The following is a 21,103-nucleotide window of genomic DNA, read 5'->3' on the forward strand; positions in this document are numbered from 1 at the left end:
GAACCAATGCAATTACAGCCAAATAATCTTTGACAAAAAGACAAATGACAATCCAGGCAAATGGGAAGGTCTCTTCAATAAGTGCTGTTGGGACAACTGGTTGATAGCCTGCAGAAACAAAAAAATAGACCCACATCTATCACCATACACTAAGATCAAATCAAAATGGATAAAAGACCTAAACCTACATCCAGAAACCTTCAAACTTTTGGAAGAAAATGTTGGAGATACCCTGCAAGATCTAGGGGTTGGTGCTGACTTCCTAAAAAGGACACCAAAAGCAATAGCAATCAAGACTAAAATAAACAAATGGGACCTCATCAAACTAAGAAGCTTCTGCACAGCAAGGGAAACAATCAGCAAAGTAAAAAAGCAACCCACAGCATGGGAGGAGAGCTTTGCGCACTACACAGGTAATAGAGGGCTAATCTCCAGAATATACAAAGGATTCCAAAACAACCAAAATACCAAAACAAGCAAGCCACTCAAGAAATGGGCACGGGCAACGGGCAGACATTTCACAAAGGAACAAACCCAAATGGCAAACAAACACATGAAAAAATGCTCAAGGTCCCTGGTAATAAGGGAAATCCAAATCAAAACATCAATGAGGTACCACCTAAAGCCAGTAAGATTGGCCTACATACGGGGAAACACCAACAACACTTGCTGGTGAGGATGTGGGGAAAAGGGAACCCTACTCCACTGTTGGTGGGGCTGCAGGTTGGTACAGCCTCTATGGAAATCAGTCTGGAGAACACTCAAACAACTCAAAATCTGCATACCATATGACCCAGCAATAGCACTCCTAGGAATATATCCAAAACACCTCTTTCACGACAAACCAACATGCACCCCTATGTTCATAGAAGCACAATCAATAATTGCAAAAACATGGAAGCAACCAAAATGCCCATCAGCAGAAGACTGGATAAGAAAGCTTTGGTTCATCTACTCCATGGAGTACTACTCAGCCATTAAAGAAAACAAAATGCAGTTCTTTGTGGCCAAATGGGCCCAACTGGAAACCACAATGCTAAGAGAAATGAGCCAATCCCAAAAGGTTAGATACCACGTTTGCCTTAATTTAACCTGTAATTTTTTCTTCTTCTTTTTGAACCTGTCATTGATACTGTCTCAACCCATGTGTTTTTGAAAAATTGTAAAACCTACTATACTTTCAAAATCTTGTGCTTCACCCCTAATATAACTGTTATACACCTCAATTGCTGAAATGTCAATGGAGTAGTCACAGGAGGCGGTTAAGAACTTGCACTATTTTTAATAGATTGTTCACTCAATATTACATCAATTAATACCATAACATTGTATATTGTTGCTGATGTTATGTTGGGACTTTTGATTGACCGGGTTTTTACTCTGTTGGCTCTACCTTCAGACCAGAAAAGGTCTCCCCAAAAAGCTGTTGAACTTATCTGGACAATAAGATGCTGGACTCTATGCTTGGTATATGCTTGCAATGAAGGAATCAACTGAACTTGAACTGTGGTCACGCAACAAAGTGGAGGAATCTACCATGGGGGGAGGGCTATGGGAGGGGTGGTGGGAATCCCAGTACCTATAAAACTGTGTCACATAATACAATGTTATTTAAAAAATAAATTAAAAAAAATAACTTTTGAAAATGTTAGTTCCCAAAACTGCATCATTCTGGGATCCAGATTGTTCATCTTTCAGAGCAGGGCATGCAAGATTCCATTTCCCCACCTGGAAAGGCCTCCAATAAATAAAGCCCCACTTGGGGCTCAGTTTACACTTGTTACTTTACAACTTACTTTGACAGCAAGCTACAGACACTTAAAAGATGACTGAGTATTTTACCAGTTTTAATCACCTGTAACAGGGGCCCAGTGCAATAGCATAGTGGGTACAGTCCTCGCCTGAAATGTGCTGGGATCCCATATGGGCACTGGTTCTAATCCCAGCAGCCCTGCTTCCCATCCAGCTCCCTGCTTGTGGCCTGGGAAAGCAGTTGAGGACGGCCCAAAGCTTTGGGACCCTGAATCCACGTGGGAGACCCGGAAGAAGCTCTTGGCTCCTGGCTTCGGATTGGCTGAGCCTCATCTGTTGCGGCAGCTTCGGGAGTGAATCATCACACAGGAGATCTTCCTCTCTGTTTATCTGCCTTTCCAATTAAAAAAAAAAATCACCTGTAACAATTATCTAAAACACAAATGGCTGGAGAATTTCTTGAAAAGGAACTTTATGAAATCTGAAGACAATGCGATTATGCAGGGTTAAAATATGTTCACCTGCAGATTAACTAAAAAAATGTTTTGGGGGTTTAGCCAACTATCAGCAATATACAGGCTGAAGACATTTTTCATATTAGTCCAAATTAAATGCTTAAGGGAGGGTAATCCAAATGGAAAAAGGACACATTAACCTAAATTTTGTCTTTTTTTTTTTCAATCTATACTATTACCAGAACAAAATACAGTAATTTCAGCACAAATTCAGGAATTTCATTTAGCAATTAAGGAAACATTAATTTCCTACCACAGAATTTAGGTTAAGAGAAAACTGAAAAAAAAAAGTGAATAAAGCTATTTTAAGACTTTTAATCAAACTTTTAATGTATCAATTTATTGCATATGTCAGTACAGAAAAATAGAAAGTATACTTTAAAAGAAATTTATTGTAAAAAAACAAATGTAAATGTTTGCTATAGTTAGCATACAATGTACTATGACATTCAAATTTGAGTTATAAAACTTTATTACTGTTTCAAATCAAACATGGCAAATAACAAAACTAAACACATTATGAAATTGGTTACCTTCTTTTATCTTGAATTTACGTGAATATGTTGAATATAATGAGTTTTCAGTATTGTCTGTACTGACAGAAATTGTTATAAGTTATGCTAAACACACACCCGTTATATATGTATATCTGGCACTTCTTGTAAAAAAGTGTCTATTATACATACTCCTATTTTAAACTGCATTTTAAAGATAGAAAATATAAATGGAGGTATATTTGAGCCATTTGGCAAAAATGCATTGACTTGTAATAGGATAACTGTATTTAATTTGCCAAACAAACAAATATATTATTTCTGATTAGCTAAGTTGATGTGCATATAAGGTAATCAGAACAGAAGTGCCTTTGATTTTCTACCTTATCACTTTAAAAAATAAATACCTGTGCTCTTGCCACTTCCAACTTCACCTGAGTAATACGGAAATACATAATATTAAATGGATCATTCGAAAAGGCTAGTTACAACTAATTTTTCTTTTACAGTTCTTTTAGAAACGAACCATCAAATGTAGAAGAGGGAGCCCTGTGGAGGACTGTGGTCCTTTTCTCCCGACACTCCCAGGCTGCCTCATCCACCCTTCTCCAGCCTTAACCTCAGGCAGGGAAGAGACGGCCCAAGCCACCTTGCACTGTCCGAGTTTGCACATCTACTTCGGCAAGGCTGGAGACGGCCTGCAGTGTCGTAAGCTGTTCCCACCCAAGCCAAATCGTACAAGAAATGAACAGATGAGCGTCACAGCACCCCAATTCTCCACAATAAAAACTGCCCTGTAATTTTTCCAATGACATATGACCAAGCCCATCACTTAAGTGTTTATCATTTTCTATAAATCACAGCAAAACAAATTTAAGTCACCATGTACCAAAACTGCATTTAAATGCAAATACCAACTTTATAACCAAAAAATATATTTGCAAAAAACATAGGACAGTTACAGTATCAGGGACCCCACTTTATTTTTCCTGAATGCTTTCCATCCAAATACTGTCTTGCATCTGCTTGCTTCTTGCCAATCTCACACCTGGTCACATCGGAGAACTACGACACACTGCCCTCTTTCTAGCCCACTGTTTTCACCCGTCATTGTTCTTGCAGTATTTTTTTTTCCTTATCCAGTTTCCCAAAAAATTCCCCTTTAAAATTGGATTTTGGACTTTATTCCAAACAAATCAACTTGCCATATTTAGAATCATTCTAGGATCGCCAAATTTATAGTAGTTCAAATTTAAAATTAGCTGACAACTATCTATGGTGACTCTTGCATAAGTGAACAAGAAATTAACATACAAGATAGACATCCTTCCCTTCCTACCAAAAGCTAGATCAAAAACGAAACAGTGACTTGCAAGGAAGTCTGCCCACAGAACTAGCAACTTCCAGATAAGGACACCTTGGGGGTCAGGTTCCTCGGCAGTCAGAGTTGGCGTTTCATCCCCTTCCCACCCAAGTGAACGAACCCACAGAAACGGCTGAACCCCACACAGCCTCCCTGGAAATCCAGAGGCGCCCCAGGCACTCCACAATTCCGAAGCCTAACTCAAACCAACAACATATATGTGTATTTTCCATACATATATGTATATATACACGTACAGGTGTGTATATATGTGTCTATATTTATAAAACCCCTATGATTTATAAACCTGTGGTATCACATACAGAAGAAAAGAAGCATAAAAGAAAAAGCTTTTATACTTTATCAGCATAACATTTAAAACTAAAGTTGACAAATTCTTCCATGTTACACAAGACTAAACGACTACGTGAGAACAAAAGGTTTGTGTAAACTTCAAAAAATGATGCAAGGACAAGATGTGCCACGTAAGCGCATGTCTAAACAGGCTACGTCTCGCATATGCTTTTTCCTTAGCACATCACTGTTAGGACAGTCACTCCACGTGGCAAGCATCAAAATGGTGACAAGCAGCCTTTGTGGTGAACTTATAAATACAAAATACACTTTCCAAGATATATACTACCGACTCTTTAAAAATTCAATTTTTTTATAGTTCATAATTTATAGAAAACCTATTTTCCTTACAAACATACTTGCTATCATTTATTCTCCATAATGCTGGCACAACGTGAGTAAGAGTGCAACCTGGCAGAAGCACTTCCTGTCCCGCCATTTCCATGGAAAATGTCTGAAATTCAGATCAAGATAACTGACTCTTTTCTGCTCTAGGTGCCTGTGGAAAGACAATGAACAGCTAAAATATTCACAACGCTGAATGCTAACACTGGTCCCACGAGGTACACAATTCAATTATGTCTAGTCGTTGAGGACAACCTGGAAACATTTTCTTTTATAGCTACTATTGTTGTTAAACTAAATCCCGCCAAATATTTTAAAGATTTTTCTTATTCTTCCATATGTTTAACTACTACTTCCCACCTACAATTTAACACTTAAATATGGCAATGGGTTCTGGATCAAAAAGTTCTAGAATTCCTTCCATATTCCTACAATTAAAATATTTTAAAGTAAGTAAATAAATAAGACTTTCTACAAATTTCTTTTGATACAGGAACTCTATCTTACTATCACTGGAACATCAAGTCAAGAACAAATGATTTTAACTTTTAGTTTTAAAAAGTTCAATGAGCGGTATATCTCATTTTTGGTTGGTTGGAGATATCTTAGATACTGCAACTAAAGAATTAAATATAAAAATTTTGTAAAACAGTATATACAGCAATGCAGTAAAGACCTCCTAACAGGTCTTAAGCGAGTTCTAACCTCCACTATGACTGCTATTAGTGTTTTGGCTGTAGACTTACAAAATGGACAGAAGCTAAAATTCTCTTTGCCACCAAAATTACAAATGTTAAAAAGTTTGGATATGCACATCAAAGCTGCAGTAAAATTCTAAATTTCTACTTCTACATGCTGTGGTCCAGACTGTACCTAACAAAACACGGTACGCTGACATCGGAAAAACAGGGTCCCGTTTATTGGTAAGAAAAGGCTGGGTCTCCGCATCTACCAGAGCTCAACCCAAGGGCAACCTGCAGAGGCCTTGGCTCACGTCTTGCCAACGACAAAATAGAATTTACATAAAAATAGATATAACCCAGGTAACCGTATACACTGGTATAGAATCAGTGCTATTTACACTAAAAATGTTGCATTGCATAAGTCAAGGAATAAAATACCATCATGCATCTCATTTAAACTTTTAAGGTGAAAAATGCAGTTACAGAGTTCAGTTTGTTCACCATGATTGTCCCAGTATCTGTGACGGGATTAGCGTCCACAGGCTTCTTGCTTACATATATCCTTCCAAAGAGCCAGAGCCCAAGTATAATTTAGATTACACCATTTCAGCAACAAGAAACTTTTAAATCATCTCTATTACAGTGACATAATAAAGATACGGATACATAGTGACAATGGAAGCTTTGATTAAAATGTATGAATTTATCTCAGGAATTACAGTTCTTCAAATTAGAAACAAAAAAACATTTGGATCATAATAAAGGAACACTGAGATCCTTTAAGAGTTTAATGTCACTCTCGAGACTCTTACAGATACTAACACACTTCCGGAAGGAAACATTCATTGTTCTGCACAAATGAGAACACGACGCCTCAACCCAGAAGGAAGTGTTGTTATATGATCGTGACGCTGGACGATGTCTTGGCCATTTCTTCGGGAGAATGGCTCTTCATGACTTCTCTGATGAACTGTTCGAGTGCAGAAAAATAGCCTTGGCACTGCCACGTGTCATTGTGTGTCCCCTCTGGAAAAACAGCCAGTCTCTTAGTCCGCGATGGGGAGAGTTCATAAAGTTGCTTCATCATTACTGGTGGGATTAACTGGTCAGAGAGTCCAGAGATGAAAAGGGAAGGCATTCTGCATTGAGAGATTTTTCTGTAGGACAAAAATTTGTTCTTATAGCACCATAAAGGAAGGTAGCGCATTGGGAAGAATGAAAACAAAGTGCTGGCCATATGTGGTATGCTTAAAAACGTGTTCTCCACCAGAATGGCTGAAATCCTGTGTGAGTTTTCAGAAGCCAAATGAATAGCCACCGCTCCACCCAAGGAACGGCCAAAAAGAAAGATCTTTGTTTTGTCAAGGTCAGGTCTAGTCATCACATAGTCCAGCACGGCTTCAGAATCTAAGTAGAGCCCTTCCTCGCTTGCTTCTCCTTCACTTTTTCCATACCCTCGGTAGTCAACAAGCAAAAGGTTAACTTTGAGGTTAACCAACATGAGCAATGCGTTTGGTAACCTGTGACCTATGTTGCCTGCATTGCCATGAAAATAAATTATAGTTGGGGAATAGGGTGAGCTGTCTCCAGTGTACCTTATCAAAATAAGATTTAGACGCACTCCATCTTTGGTTCTGATGAAAATGTTTTCATGTGGAATTCCAGTAGGCATAGGAACGTATAGCCGTGAAGAGGAAGGTTGTTCTGGAAAATACAGCAAAACATCCTGGAATTTATACAGAATACCTGCTATAGATATGAATATTAACAGAAGCAAGATAATGCCTCCATACAGATGAAAAGTTACTATCAAAGGTAGAAGAGAAATACGGCAGAGCGCCCAAGACCAAGAAGCCAAGGCTATCAGCCATCTTTCCACAAAGCTCCACAGCGTCCAGGACTTTTCCATTGTAGCTCTGTGGAAGTACCCTAGAGAGAGAGGAAGAGAAGGTCAGTAATGGAAGACCTGTGATGTAATAAACCTATGTCTTCAGGACCTCCCTCAATCTATGCTCTCAACCATCTCCTGTCCCGAGAACCTTCTAGAGAGGTACCTGAGACATGTAAATACTCACAAACTGGACCCATGCTTAACAAAGTGCTTATTGGGCCTGGTACACTGGCCTAGTGGCTAAAGTCCTTGCCTTGAACACACTGGGATCCCATATGGGTGCTGGTTCTAATCCTGGCAGCTCCACTTCCTGTCCAGCTCCCTGCTTGTGGCCTGGTAAAGCAGTCGAGGACGGCCCAAAGCCTTGGGACCCTGTGGAGGACCTGTGGGAGACTTGGAGGAAGATCCTGGTTCCAGACTTTGGATTGGCGCAGCACCGGCCATGCGGTTACTTGGGAGTGAATTATCAGATGGAAGATCTTCCTCTCTGTTGCTCCTCCTCTCTGTATATCTGACTTCGCAATAAAAATCAATCTTTATATAAAAAAAGAAAAGAAAGTGCTTACTGTCAGGTGTCTTCATTCATACATTTGCACTACATGACGGAAAAAATAGTCTCAAAATGTTCACAGATGAACCTCATGTATTTAAATGGATCACTAGATTCTAATATCAGTGCAGTGTTCAGAAAAAGTTTAAATTTTCCTTTGACATGATTAACATTAATGCTCACAATGTCATTGTCACGAGACATGCAACACAACATTACCATGATCAAAGTCTCAGACAAGAGGGTCAGCACCAACCATGGTGACGTGCTGAAACAAGGCCGCACACACTTGGGGACGTGTTCAACCAACGCACAGGTCATGTCAGAACGAGACATGAGTGGAGCAAAATTATTTAGAGCAGAAAAGAATACTGAGAAATAGAACTGAGTTAAAAGACAGACAAAAAGAACAAATCTGCAATCAAATGAACATTTGAAGTGCCTGCGCTGTGGCACAGCAGGTGAAGACACTGCCCTCCCAGACTGTTTGTGTCCTTGCTGCTCCACTCGTCCTGCCAGAGGTCTGGCAAAAGCAGTGGAAGATGACACAAGCATTTGGGTCCCTGCCAGCCCTCACCAGGACAGGATGAAGCTCCTGGCATTGGTTTGGGGCAGGGTGGTCACCGCGGCCATCAGCAGCCACCTGTGAAGTAATCAGCAGAGAGAAGACACCTTTCTGTCCTTCTCTTTCTGCAACTCTTTCAAATAAATCTCCAAAACTAAGTATGCGTGTTGCCTTAACAGAGTCAAACATCTAAGATAGTATTTACTTACAAGTTTAAAAAATACAAAATTCCCTTTCAGTTTCAAAACCACCATGAACAAGTTACTGTTCATTTTAACTATTAGCAACTGATTCTTAAAACATTTTGATGCTTAACAGATGTGGCTCTTTTGTATGTACTATGTTAGATGCACAAAATGAAAATATTAAGTTAAATCAGACTGGTTATAAAGAGACAAGGGGTTCAGTGACTATAAACCTGGTTTTTCACCATTATTTCACTGAACAGTGACATTCACATTTGAGCTCTTATTGAAATGAGTCTCAATATAAACCAACAGTATCTTTTCCAGTTTCACAGAAATCAACACTGCCACCCAGTTGTAGCAAATTTTATTACAGGGAGAACCACAGGCAATTTGGGAGGAAAAAGTGACAACAAAAGCAAAAGGAGCGGCACCTCAACAATGTGAATGTCCCAAAGAGCAGGAGTTTAAAATGAACAACAGGATATGTAACAGTGCTAGCTTTATTAACCTCCTTTGCTTCTGTAACTAGTATTTCTGGCTGTATTCTTTCTTAACCATGTTTTACTAACACTAACATCAGAAATCAGAATCCAGCAAGCACACACAGAAGAGAAATCTGCACGTTTTACAAGGACCCTGCAAAGCAGGCCTGGAACTGGGTGAACAGGGGGAACTGACGCAGCTTTCAAATCAAATACAGTCCTCAGTAAAGGTTTTACAGACTGCAAAGCGCCCATGACGCAGCGGCCAAAGCAGATTTTGAAATGCAAGCCCTTCACTTACACCTGCACCGGTTAATCCACTGAGAGCTTCAACTGTTAGAATTTTGCAAACATTTCTTCCAGTGTTGATTTCATTTGTTAAGTTTGTTTCGAGTGCAAACACAGACACACAGATAAATCTTTCACCCATTGGTTTATTTCCTAAATGCCCACAACAGCAGCAGCTGGCCCAGGCTGTACCCCTCCAGGTCTCCCAAATGGAGGGCAGGACCCAAGGGTTGAGGTCTGCTGGCCAGGGTATGCATTACCAGGACGCTAAACTGCAAGCAGAGCTGGGACTCCACCCGCAGCGCTCTGCTCTGAGACGCAGGCAGTAAAAGATGACTTAGGCTGCAATACAATAGCCAGCCCCAATGCTGAATTTCAATCTCTAAATCAAAACCCTGCGTTCTGGGCCCAGCGTGATAGCATAGTGGTGAAAGTCCTTGCCTTGCACGTGCCGGGATCCCATATGGGCGCTGGTTCTAAGCCCAGCATCCCCGCTTCCTGTCCAGCTCCCTGCTTTTGGCTTAGGAAAGCAGTCGAGGACCCAAGGCCTTGGGACCCACGTGGGAGACCAGGAAGAGCTCCTGGCTCCTGGCTTTGGATTGACTCAGCTCCAGCCATTGTGGCTTGGGAATTGAACCACTGGATGGAAGATCTTCTTCTTTGTCTCTCTTCCTCTCTGTATATCTGCTTTTCCAAGAGAAATAAATAAATCTTTATAAAAAAAAAACCTGCCTTCCTAAGGCATCCTTAAATGGCTGATGACTAAAATGCTTCTTAAACGAATACTCCAACAATACATCCAATTATTCTACTAAGAAAAACAGGTAGGGGGAGGGGGGAACGTGTGACACAGGAAATTGTTTCCACCTGTGGGGCCAGCATCCCATATGGAGCTGGTTCAAATCCCAGCTGCTCCACTTCCCACTCAGCTCCCTGCTAAAGCACCCAGGACAGACAGCTCCAGGCCACGATCCCCTCCCCCATCTGGGAAAGTCAGCCACATGTTCCCGACTGCGCAGGCCCAGCTCTGGCCACTGCAGTCATTTGGGGAGTGCGCCAGGAGATGGAAGATCTCTCCCCCCTTCTCCCCGTAACTGTAAATCCTAGAGAAGGAAAGGAAAGAAAAAAGAAGAGAGATGTGTATCCTAAACAACTGGGCATATTTAAGACTGGATGCCAGAGAAAAATAGGAATAATACAACAAACGTGGAGTTTTCTACATTCCTGAAATGACTGTTACAATAAGGAAGTCAGAGAAGTCAGTTCATTTTAAATAATGTCAAGTGGAGTTACTGTAGGAAGAGGCTATGTGGAACACACATCTTCTCTTTCTAACACGTTCTAGAACACCGACAGTCCATAGCACATTCACTCTGACAGCCTTTTACTCCTCCAGCTTTCCAGTAATTTCCACCCCTCATCTCACGACACCTCCAACTCACACGACCTGAGGAAAATGAACTTATTCTCTGCAAGGACTTTTCACCCACTCGACTTGCTTACACTGTCAACAGAGCAGAACGAGCCCGCGCCTCTGCCTGCACCGAGCCCCGACGTGGCCCCGAGGCTGCAGTGGCCGAGGAGGAACGGCCTGCACTGAAGTGGTCGGCAGCCATCCCGGCAGCACACGTGGGAACCTTTCACCTACTTCATCACGAAGTCCTGAATAAAAGGGTGACAAAATCTCCCACCTTTGGCACATAAAATGACTTCCATTTAACCTTGCAGGACTGTTTCCCTGGAAAGCTCTTCCGGGCTGAGATGTCGGCTGTATGTAAGACACACTGGGCCTCTGACTGGGCCATGCCTTGGAATTCAACTTGCTCTTAGCTGGGCAGTGGGTGCCAGCCCACCCACATACTGCTGCTAGGGGTTCTGCTGTCTGTAGGGCAAGGAGTAGCCACGGCAGGGCGCTGCCCACTCCCACCCACATGCCATCTTTCCACACGCCTGTGCCACATCTTTCAATACCCACACAGAGCTTGCCTGGTCTAGTGTTAAGTGCCACCAAGATGGTCCCGAGGAGTGAGCAGGCAGCTAGCAGTCCCTTAACGGACATCCTATGCCAGAGGTTAGGATTATCTGTCAGGCTGCTTTACACGCACACCGAGACGCACGGGGCTGGGAACCACAGGAACTCAGGTGCATGTAACTATAGTAGGTTGCTCAGGGGAAAGAACACGAGATCTCTTCTCTAGTTACTGCACTTTTAACCTTCGTCTACATCTTGAACAAATAACCGACTTAGTCGGATTTTACTAATTTTGCTTTTGTTGTAGTACGACTTAATCTCTCTAAAACTCACCCACCTGTGGCTTTACTTTAACCACCTCTACCGACTGGTTAACACTCCCGCACCTGAGAAGGAGTCTCAAGCTCTCAGAACGCTCCCTCCTACAGCTCTGCCTCTGCATCCAAGGACCATTCTCCACCTACACCGCAACAGCTCACCCCCACCGCGGCCACACCGCACACTTCCTCCGGTGATGTGGACCCCACACCTGCACAGGAATTCGTCCGGGCCGCCGAGTCTGCTGCTCCTGCAGGCTCAACTTCTGAACTAAACCTTTCTTCCACTCCACAGTTTTCCATTATGTTTTTTATTAATTATGAAAACTTTTTTTCTAAAAAATAGGTTTGCTTGTGAAGCTCAACATGTAGATCAGTTTTAGAAATAATTTTTGTGCTTTCAAAATGTAGTGTACTAACACGAGCGATGTTAGTAAATTCTCGAGGAAAAATTTACGGAAAGCACAATTTGATTGTAATATACAAATATGATACTTACAAGAACGCTAACCCTACACAGCCAGTCATCTTGAGATGGCCCTCATCACCGTCACCAAGGGCTGCAGAGGCGGCCTGTCTTTAAACTCACGCCCTCCTGGGTGTGCAATCACCAAGGCAGAAAGGAGAATGCAAACATTCTCCTGCAGACCCTGACGTGGGCCAGCCAGGTGAGCCATCAGTGTGGGGCGGCCTCGGGCACCTCACCACTGACCATTTCACATGTGCTTCCCTTACCCGTGGTTGAGGGGCGATCACAAACTTCCACTTTTATGGAAAAGTGTTTTAATGAATTATTTCATAAACTAGGTCAAAGCTGCCATCATGCCAAGCCCTCCCGCGAGGCCGTCTAAGGACCACTGTATTCCCACAGTGGACCTCAGTAGCGTTCCCATGCTGGGCCTCGGGTAAGGCTGTCAGACCCCAGGGCACCCTGCCACCCTGTGGCCATGCCCAGACCTGCTACAAGAAGCAGTGCCGGGGCGCAGTAGTCCTTGCTCCCACAGTGCGGGTGGCCTGCCCAGTAACTCCTGAGGAACAGGCGGTGTGGACGTGGACCTGAGGCGGTGTGGACATGGACAAGCTTCCGTTTCTGACGAGAAGTTTACTTATGCATGGAGCAGACAAAGTCAAAAAAGATCATGACTGTTCTTCAATAAAATTCATGCAATGAATTTAACTTCATTTTCCACCAACTTTCTTTTAAATTTATTATTATTTTTTTTTAACTTGAAGTCAAAGAGAGGGAGAGACAGAAAGAGAGATCTTCCATCCACTGGTTTACTCTCCAGATGGCTGCAACGGCCAAAGCTGGAACAGGCTGAAGCCCAGAGCCAGGAGCTTCTAGTTCTCCCACGTGGGTGCAGGTGTCCAAAGCCTTGGGCCGTCCTCTGCTGCTTCCCAGGCCACGAGCAGGGAGCTGGATCAGGAAGTGGAGCAGCTGGGACTAGAACCAGCACCCACATGGGATGCCAGTGCCACAGGATGAGGCAGTAGGGTTAGTCAGCTACGTCACCACACTGGCTTCTCCGCCAACTTTTTAAGGCATGTTCACATAGCAAAGAAAAAGCAGCTCAACTACTTCGTCATGTCTGGATTTCATCAAGGTCCAGCCCTTGTTGGGACTGTGACTTGCACAAACTCTTTGAAACAGACAACGCCTGTGTCGTGGGTGAGATGTCCTTGTCACTTTCCATCAAGCAGCAGTCTACGCACAGCTTATTCCGGAAATGTGAAGGATTCAACCTGGCCTAGGTACGTACTCGATGCGGGTGGTCTAGAGGAAGTGAGTCACAGAACCACGTGCACTATCAAATCGGAGACCTTTCTGTACCAATCACTCCCCAAAGGGAATCCCCCAACGCTCCTGAGCTGGAACTCCCTGCTCAGCGCGCGGACTCCTCCACAGTGCACAGTGGGAGTGTGCAGAGCTCGGTGCCTTTTTGGCAGCCAGTGCTCCTGCTCTTCACGCACGTGAGATCACGGTGAGGCAGGAGAAGCAAACCCTCCCAGACGCCAGGGCAGGGCAGCATGCAGCTGTTCAGCATGAGTACACAGGGAGCACAGGGCTGTGCTGTGAAGGGCAGCATGCAGCTGTTCCACCGTGAGTACACAGGGAGCGCAGGGCTGTCCTGCAGGGCAGCATGCAGCTGTTCAGCGTGAGTACACAGGGAGTGCAGGGCTGTGCTGTGAAGGGCAGCATGCAGCTGTTCAGCATGAGTACACAGGGAGCGCAGGGCTGACCTGCAGGGCAGCATGCAGCTGTTCAGCGTGAGTACAGAGGGAGCGCAGGGCTGTCCTGCAGGGCAGCATGCAGCTGTTGCAGCGTGAGTACACAGGGAGCGCAGGGCTGTCCTACAGGGCAGCATACAGCTGTTCAGCATGAGTACATACACAGGGAGCGCAGGGCTGTCCTGCAGGGCAGCATGCAGCTGTTGCAGCGTGAGTACACAGGGAGCGCAGGGCTGTGCCGTGAAGTGCAGCATGCAGCTGTTCCAGCGTGAGTACACAGGGAGCGCAGGGCTGTCCTGCAGGGCAGCATACAGCTGTTCAGCATGAGTACACAGGGAGCTCAGGGCTGTGCCGTGAAGGGCAGCCATGGCCACGGTGGGCTGAATTCAGAGACACTGACAAAGTCCGGTGATTCAAGTGTTCCGGAAACACTTTCTTAAAAAGGAAGAAATTTCCAGCAGCTCCCCAGCACTCTGAGAGGTGTTTTTTTTTTTTTTTTTAATGAAGTGGCTTGAGGGTAACCAATCTGATTTATCACTAATTACATCTCCTGCCACTTTGAAAAAATCTGTATTAACTTATCAAACCAGTATTTACCAAGTAAGCTGGTAAACCAAATGAAAAGTAAGGGGCGTCACAGCCATCACTTGGATAGGAGTGAAAATTCATTCTGTGAGAAATCACCAAGTTGTTGGATCTGGATCTCAGGTGTCACATGTTACTGATGGCCACCTGCTGGGTGTCCCACAGACCAAAGAACTGTCACACCTCCAAGATCACCAGGACACTCCTGCACTGACAACTAGAAATCCGTCTAAGCTTTTATACATTCCACCCCAAAGATCCTTAGTGCAGAAGCACATGGTCATGTTTTTTTCTATTAAGCAGACATTAAATTATTTACAAAATATACAACAATGCCAACTCCTATTGTTTTTCAGTTGGTTGTTTCACATACCATGCTATTTACACATGCATATGTAATGTATTTTTGGATGAATTAAGTACTGTACATGAGTGCACTGGGTCCCCGGTGTTTTCCTCTGAATGTAACTCAGCATCTAGACGCAGTTCAGAATCCCTGTTGATACTGTCCAACTCCACCTCCCCTCGCCATCTTTCCTCCAGTCCAGCCTTTCACCCACAAATGCTGGGGCAGGTGCTGCGCACAGCAGCGGGGTTCCACCTGGTGCGTCCACATCTTGTGAGGAGTGCCTGGGCTCAGCTATATTTTCAATTTCAGCTTCCTGTCAATGCCCCTGGGAGGCAGCAAGCGCCAGCTACCTGGGTTCCTGCGACCCACTCAGGAGCCTCGGATGCAGTTCCTAGTGCTAGCTCCTGGCCCAGTCATTTGGAGTGAACCAGTAGGTGGGAAATCAGTCTCAGTCTTCCAAAGAAATAACTTTTTTTGTTTACAAAAGGAATATTTTGTTAACATATTTCTTTCAATCATCTTCAATGCTCTTTGCTCAGCAGCATTTTATCTTAAAATTAAAAGAATGATTACTTAAATATATCTAGAACTGAAACTCAAATTATGGGAAAATATGTATTTTACTTATTTATACCCTAACAAGTGAAAGAGTAAACTGGACAAATCGATTACTCTATCAGAGGTGAAACTTAAACACAAATCAAATGATATTTTAACAGAGGTCAGAATTCAGTTCTCCTGATTTTTACTGCGAAGCTGCCCACTACACATTTGATTAACCAGCTGCCACGAGCAGAGGCTCAGCTACACACGAACTAAGACCAGGCGGTGAGTGAATGCTGGGGCGGGAAGCGGCGGGTCAGCCCTGCTGCTCGGCTCAGGGACCACAGAGTGAGACCCGGCTGTAGGAGCCCACACCCATGAGGCGCTGGGGTCCAGCACCAAGGCCCCGGCCCATCCTGGGGCACTCGGGCTCAGGCTTAGCACGCTGTGCAACACCCCTTCTCCTCCGCCTGCTTTGGGCAGTGTGCTGGAGACACCACAGAACCGAGTCTCTAGCTCCCTAATGGCTGCCCACACGCCATCAATAATGAAAAAGCGTGTATTAATAGTCCCAGGGGACAGATGAACAGTAACTGCCTGTGGACATGCTGCGCAAAAACTCAGCAGCTCAGAAAGCATCTGAAGCTGGCTTTCCCACTGCAGGAGCAGAGCGCTTCACAGCCAAGTGTTTCCTCTCTCTGGGAGCCTGAGGCACTGGCCTGACAAGACGCCACTGGTCCTGCAGAAGCCCGCACGCCTAGTGCTGAGCTTAAGCTAAAAACAAAAACAGCAAAACCAACCAAGCCACAAGCCTAAAAGCAGATAACGAAATTCAGCAGGTATGAAACGTCATCAACAGGTAACGCTCCCCGGCTTCCCTATACACTAGGTGAATGAACCCGAGACTTTGGTCTACACACAAGCAATGCTCCAGAAGCGATGCGCTCACACACACTAGCTGCTGACCTGAATCACGCTTCCCTTGGAATTTCAGCAGCATGCACTCCCCTGAGCGCTCCCAGCTCCACAGCCAAGTGACATGCCTCTGCCATCCGAGAGGTCAACCAAAAAGGGGGCGGAGCGCCCGACTGCTGAGGCCAGGAAGACACAGGGTCTCTGAGCGGCCACCCCGGGGGTTCTCGACAAGCAGGAGGGAATGCAGACTGGCTCAGGGACAGCCCGAGCTCCTGCAGGCTCCTGTACCTTGGCTGCAGCCGAGCAACCTGGCAACCTGCTCCCGGGACGGCACAGCGTCAGAGGGGGATGGCGCTGCCCAGGCACAGCTGCCGGCTCTGCCGGTGCCCCGCAGCTTCCTGCAGGGAGCCCTGCCCCAGGACGCCAGCAGGCTTGGGGCGCGGTCTGCTAATAGCCAGGTAGCTCTTACAACTCACAGCCTTTCCAAATACGTGTTCTCTCAAGAAACAAGCGCCTGAAACCTGCTGAGACCAGACGTTCAAAAAAAAAAAAAAACAAAAGGCAGCACATGCATGTACTGTCTGACTAGGTCCTAGCGAGGATAAGCCAAAGTGGAAACCCTGCTACTGGGCAGCGATGCCTGGGCGGCCCCGCGGGCAGAATGAGGGCAATGCCTCAGTTTTATTTCAAAACCAACTTCCCTGCATCAAGTTTCCCGGGCGCTTCCTCGCCGAGCCCCACGCGTCCAGCTGTGAGTCCCCAGGACGGAGCTGGGCTGCCGCTGCAGCCGGTGACTGCCCTCGACCCCAGGGTCCGGCCCTGCCCGGGCGGCGGGCGCTCACGCCCCGGGCTCTCGTCTCCCCCGCGCTCCGCCGCCCTCGGCCTCCCAGAAAAGGGCTGCAGAAACGACCACTTCATCTCAGTCCCCGCACTCGGCCAGCCACCGCGCTGCAAATGCAGCGAGCGCCCAGGGACTCTGCAACCCTGCCGGCCAACTCCGGGGGCTGCCCGCCTGCTGCCTGTGGAACACAGAACCCAGAAGCCGGTCCCGGCGCGTGGGAGGGCGCGGGGCAGCGGGTCGCTCCCGCACGGCCGCCGGGCCGCCCGCACCTGCCGCCCGCACCCGCCCCGGAGGACGCCCGGCGAGCCGAGTTCGCGGCCCGGCCCCTCGGGAGGCCGCACTTACTCAGACCGCCGGGCAGGCTGCGCCGTGGGCCGCGGACACGCGAGCGGGCCCCGCGCCGCTGCCGTCGCTCCTCATCGTCCCCCGCCAGCCCAGGGGCCGTCGCCGCGGTCTAGCCCGGAGCTCCGGAGGCGCCGCTCGGGGCCGCCCCACTTCCGGCCTGCGCTCCGGTGTCGCCGGCAAATGCCCCCGCCGGCGGCCACATCACCTGCCCGCCGTCTTCCTCCGCCGCCTGGGAGCGCGGCCCGCCCTCGCGAGCATGCGCAGAAGCCGCGGCGCGCGGTGCTCCCGCGACGGTGGCCCGGGCGGGAAAAGGCAGCGGCGGGGCGCTGGGGGGCCGGCTCCCGGCTCGGCGGCTGAGGGCGGCCCGGCTCCCGCGGGGGTGGGGAGCCCGGCCGTCCCCGCCTCTGCTGGGGGAGCCCTGCCGTCCCGGGGCCTGTGGCGGGGGAGCCCGGCCGTCCCGGGGCTGGATGTCTCGGGGAACCGAAGGGATGGCTCCGGGAGAGGCGGATTTTAAGGAGGAAATGAGCGATAGCTTCTGTCCCTGTTGGCACCGTCCACAGCACATGCGGCCCTCGTGGGGGCCATTCGGAAACAGGACTTACCTGTGGGGGATTTGAACCCAAGCTACAGGTCCCCGAGCCCAGGAGGTGGTCTCACAAGGAGGTCCTGCTCTCGGGAACCTGGGGCTTCCAGGAACCAGATGACCGGGCTCTGTTGGCCTGCGTTTGTCTGCCTTCCGTCCTTGTCGCCCGGAGCAGGATTGGGGGCTCTCCCCTCACCCTGGAAAACAGCCCCTCGGGACAGGGTGTGCAGGGAACTCGCCTGCCCCGGGGGGACCTCCTCAGGCTTGAGCTTGAGGCGTTGGCGACACCCCAGGAGAGTGGGTCTCTGTGACCCAGCAACACCTCTCAGCCATTCCCTATTGCAGGTGCACTACTTATTATTAAAGATGCCTTTTTATTAGAAAGGAGAGTTGCAGAGAGAGGAGCGACAGGTGTTCCATCTGCTGCTTCACTTCCCAAATGGCTGAGAGCTGAGCCCATCCGAAGGCAGGAGCTTCCTCCAGGTCTCCCACGTGGGTGCAGGGGTCCAAGGCTTTGGGCTGTCCTCCACTGCTTTCCCAGGCCACAGGCAGGGAGCTGGATGGGAAGTGGAGCAGCAGGGACGAGAACCCATGCCTATATAGGATGCCAGCTCTGCTGGGGCTACACCAATGCGCATGCCAAATGTGCATTTCTTTGCATATAGAGGGTATTTCATACTTTTTGTTGTTTCTAAGCTCACTTGTCTTACAGAGAGCTCCTGGTGCAAGCTAGGCTCGTGATGTGCTGTTTAGCTTGTAAACTAGAACGTGTGTAATAGTGGCAGCAGCTCTACCAGGCACTTGGGCGAGGGGAAGACGCGCTTTGTGTCCTGTGCACGAAGCAGGCAGAATCACAGGCGAACTCAGAGACTGCCTTGGCGAGGATGCGCCTGCTCTCCTGAGTCGGGGGTTCCTCCCCTGCCGCATACACAGCGCCTCATTTGAGGGGCAGGAGCCTAGTGGAGGTCCAGCAAGCAGGATACACCCAGGCAGCAAGGGTGCCTCAGAGCTGCTGGTGCTGCTCTGGTGAAGTTGAACAGCAACTTACAGGAATAATTTGCAAACTGTTATTACAAGTGATTTCAGAGGGAAAAAAGATTATATTGACCATCTCAATAAACCCCACTTACCCAGGAAATAGTGGAGAATTGCAGGTTGTTGGGCTAGCGGGCACGAAGGTCCTCCCACTGAATTACACCCCTGTTTGAGCAGTGCTGGTTTCCTTGGTTACACAACCTGTCATAGCAGTGAGCGGGATCTGTTGCAGCAAGCTTAAACCAGGGATGTTTCACACTCAAAGGGAACAGTTCTAGAAGCTGTTGTCCCCATGCTTCACGGGCAGTTTTCAGTTGTCCAGAGAGGCCACGGCAACATTTCTGTGGGAGCCAGCAGGTCCTGGGTCGTGGGGCTGGGCTGGTTCTCATCCCTCCATCCAGAGCCTCGTGCTCTGGGCGCTCACACAAAACTCAACAGATTTTATTCTGCGTCGCCGGGCCGGCTCTGGGAGAGGCTGTGACAGACGTGTGCTCATGTGACTCCTGTGTAGTATAAAGTATGATTATGGGCTGCGTCGAGGCCGCAGTCAGAGAACTGAACTCAGACCACAGGTTCCCATATGGAAAAAGCCTTAGACCATCCTGCAAAAGCTCACTTTCCCGTCTGGAGAAACTCCAGACGTTCACAACTGACCAGCGCCAAGCGTGTTAGCGCTCTCGAGGCTAACGCGCCCGAAGTTGCGCTTCACGACGCTTTCCCTGGGGCGTGTGGTCCCACCGCTCGCCAAAGCTGCAGCGGCAGCCATACACAGCCAGCCCGGCAACCGCGCCTGCGCGAGACTGCCGCTGACGTCACAGCCCGCCCTCCGCTCGCCGCTGCGCGTGCGCGGCGGACAGCTGGCGGAACCGGCCTCGGGGAGTGCGGCCTTCCGGCTTGGTGGCCGCGCCTCCGGCTTGACGTCGGGTGGCATTCTGTGGTGGTGGCTCTGCCCGGGAACTGCGCGTGCGCGGCGGACAGCTGGCGGAACCGGCCTCGGGGAGTGCACGCTTCCGGCTTGATGTCAGGTGGGAATGTGTGTGGGGTCTCCGCGGGGTCCGCGCGTGGACGCGGCCGTGGCTGCCGGGGAGCGAGCCCTGGGCGCGGGCGGCGTGCCTGAGGAGGACTCGGCTCTTCTCCCAGGCCGTCCAGGGTTGACTGGAAAGTTCGATTCTGTCCCAAAAGCTCGGGTTCTCTGCCTCCCGGGGATGGGGTCGAGCCCGACCCCAGGTGCGCGCTAGGCCCCAGGGTGGGCTGCCGGCTTGCGTCCGCGTGGGGACCCCGTGTGCGGCTGGGATCCTCGACGTCCGGGGTGCCCTCGTTGGCTCCCGCGTCTCTGGAGGGTATCGGGGACCCCGGGGTGCGGCTGTCGCCTCGCCAGGGTTTGCAGGCTGCAAGGAACTGCGTGGGTTCGGTCCGCGTGTCCTCCCGGTGCCCGCCGGACCCCGTTCCTTTCGGGGAGGTTCTCCCCAGCAGCTGCCAGGCTCGCACGCAGGGAGCAGTTCCCGTTTTCAGTTAATTTCCTTACTGTTCATGTAGTGAATCCTGCTGGTTGGTTGGTTGTGCCCTCGGGATGGGCGACAGGTCGTTATCTTACATGCTCTGCTCATCGCCGTTGAGTAATGCGTTGTCCCCATCTGCTTAGTAAATTCAACTGTTTATATCTGTATGTATTTTGTGGACAGTACACATTGCTAGTGTAGCAACCAATCCATTAAAAACTTAAGGGCCTTGTATGTGTTAAAACTATTTCCATGTAGTCGTCTCTCTGTAGACATCTCCTTGTTTGTCCAACTGCAAATAGCTTCAGCTAAAAACTTCAAAATCCAAATAGTAAGGTTCCAGGTCAGGTGAATGTTAGATCTGCCGGCCACCCGAAAAAAAAAATAGCAGGCAAATACAAACAGACCTTTATTACACAA

General features: G+C 48.0%; 1 protein-coding gene across 1 annotated transcript; it reads right to left on the reverse strand.

Moving 5' to 3' along the window:
- Positions 1-4,462: 4,462 nt before the first annotated feature.
- On the reverse strand, positions 4,463-17,792 carry ABHD13 (abhydrolase domain containing 13). The gene is made up of 2 exons (XM_040991147.1): positions 17,567-17,792; positions 4,463-7,435 (listed from the first exon to the last, which is right to left on the reverse strand). The coding sequence occupies exon 2, from the start codon at positions 7,413-7,415 to the stop codon at positions 6,402-6,404; it is 1,014 nt and encodes a 337-aa protein (XP_040847081.1). The 5' UTR covers positions 7,416-7,435; positions 17,567-17,792; the 3' UTR covers positions 4,463-6,401.
- Between the last annotated feature and the right edge of the window lie 3,311 nt (positions 17,793-21,103).

The sequence above is a fragment of the Ochotona curzoniae genome, unplaced genomic scaffold, assembly GCF_017591425.1.
Source record: "Ochotona curzoniae isolate NIBS_2020 unplaced genomic scaffold, NIBS_Ocur_1.0 contig_64, whole genome shotgun sequence".
NCBI lineage: Eukaryota > Metazoa > Chordata > Mammalia > Lagomorpha > Ochotonidae > Ochotona > Ochotona curzoniae.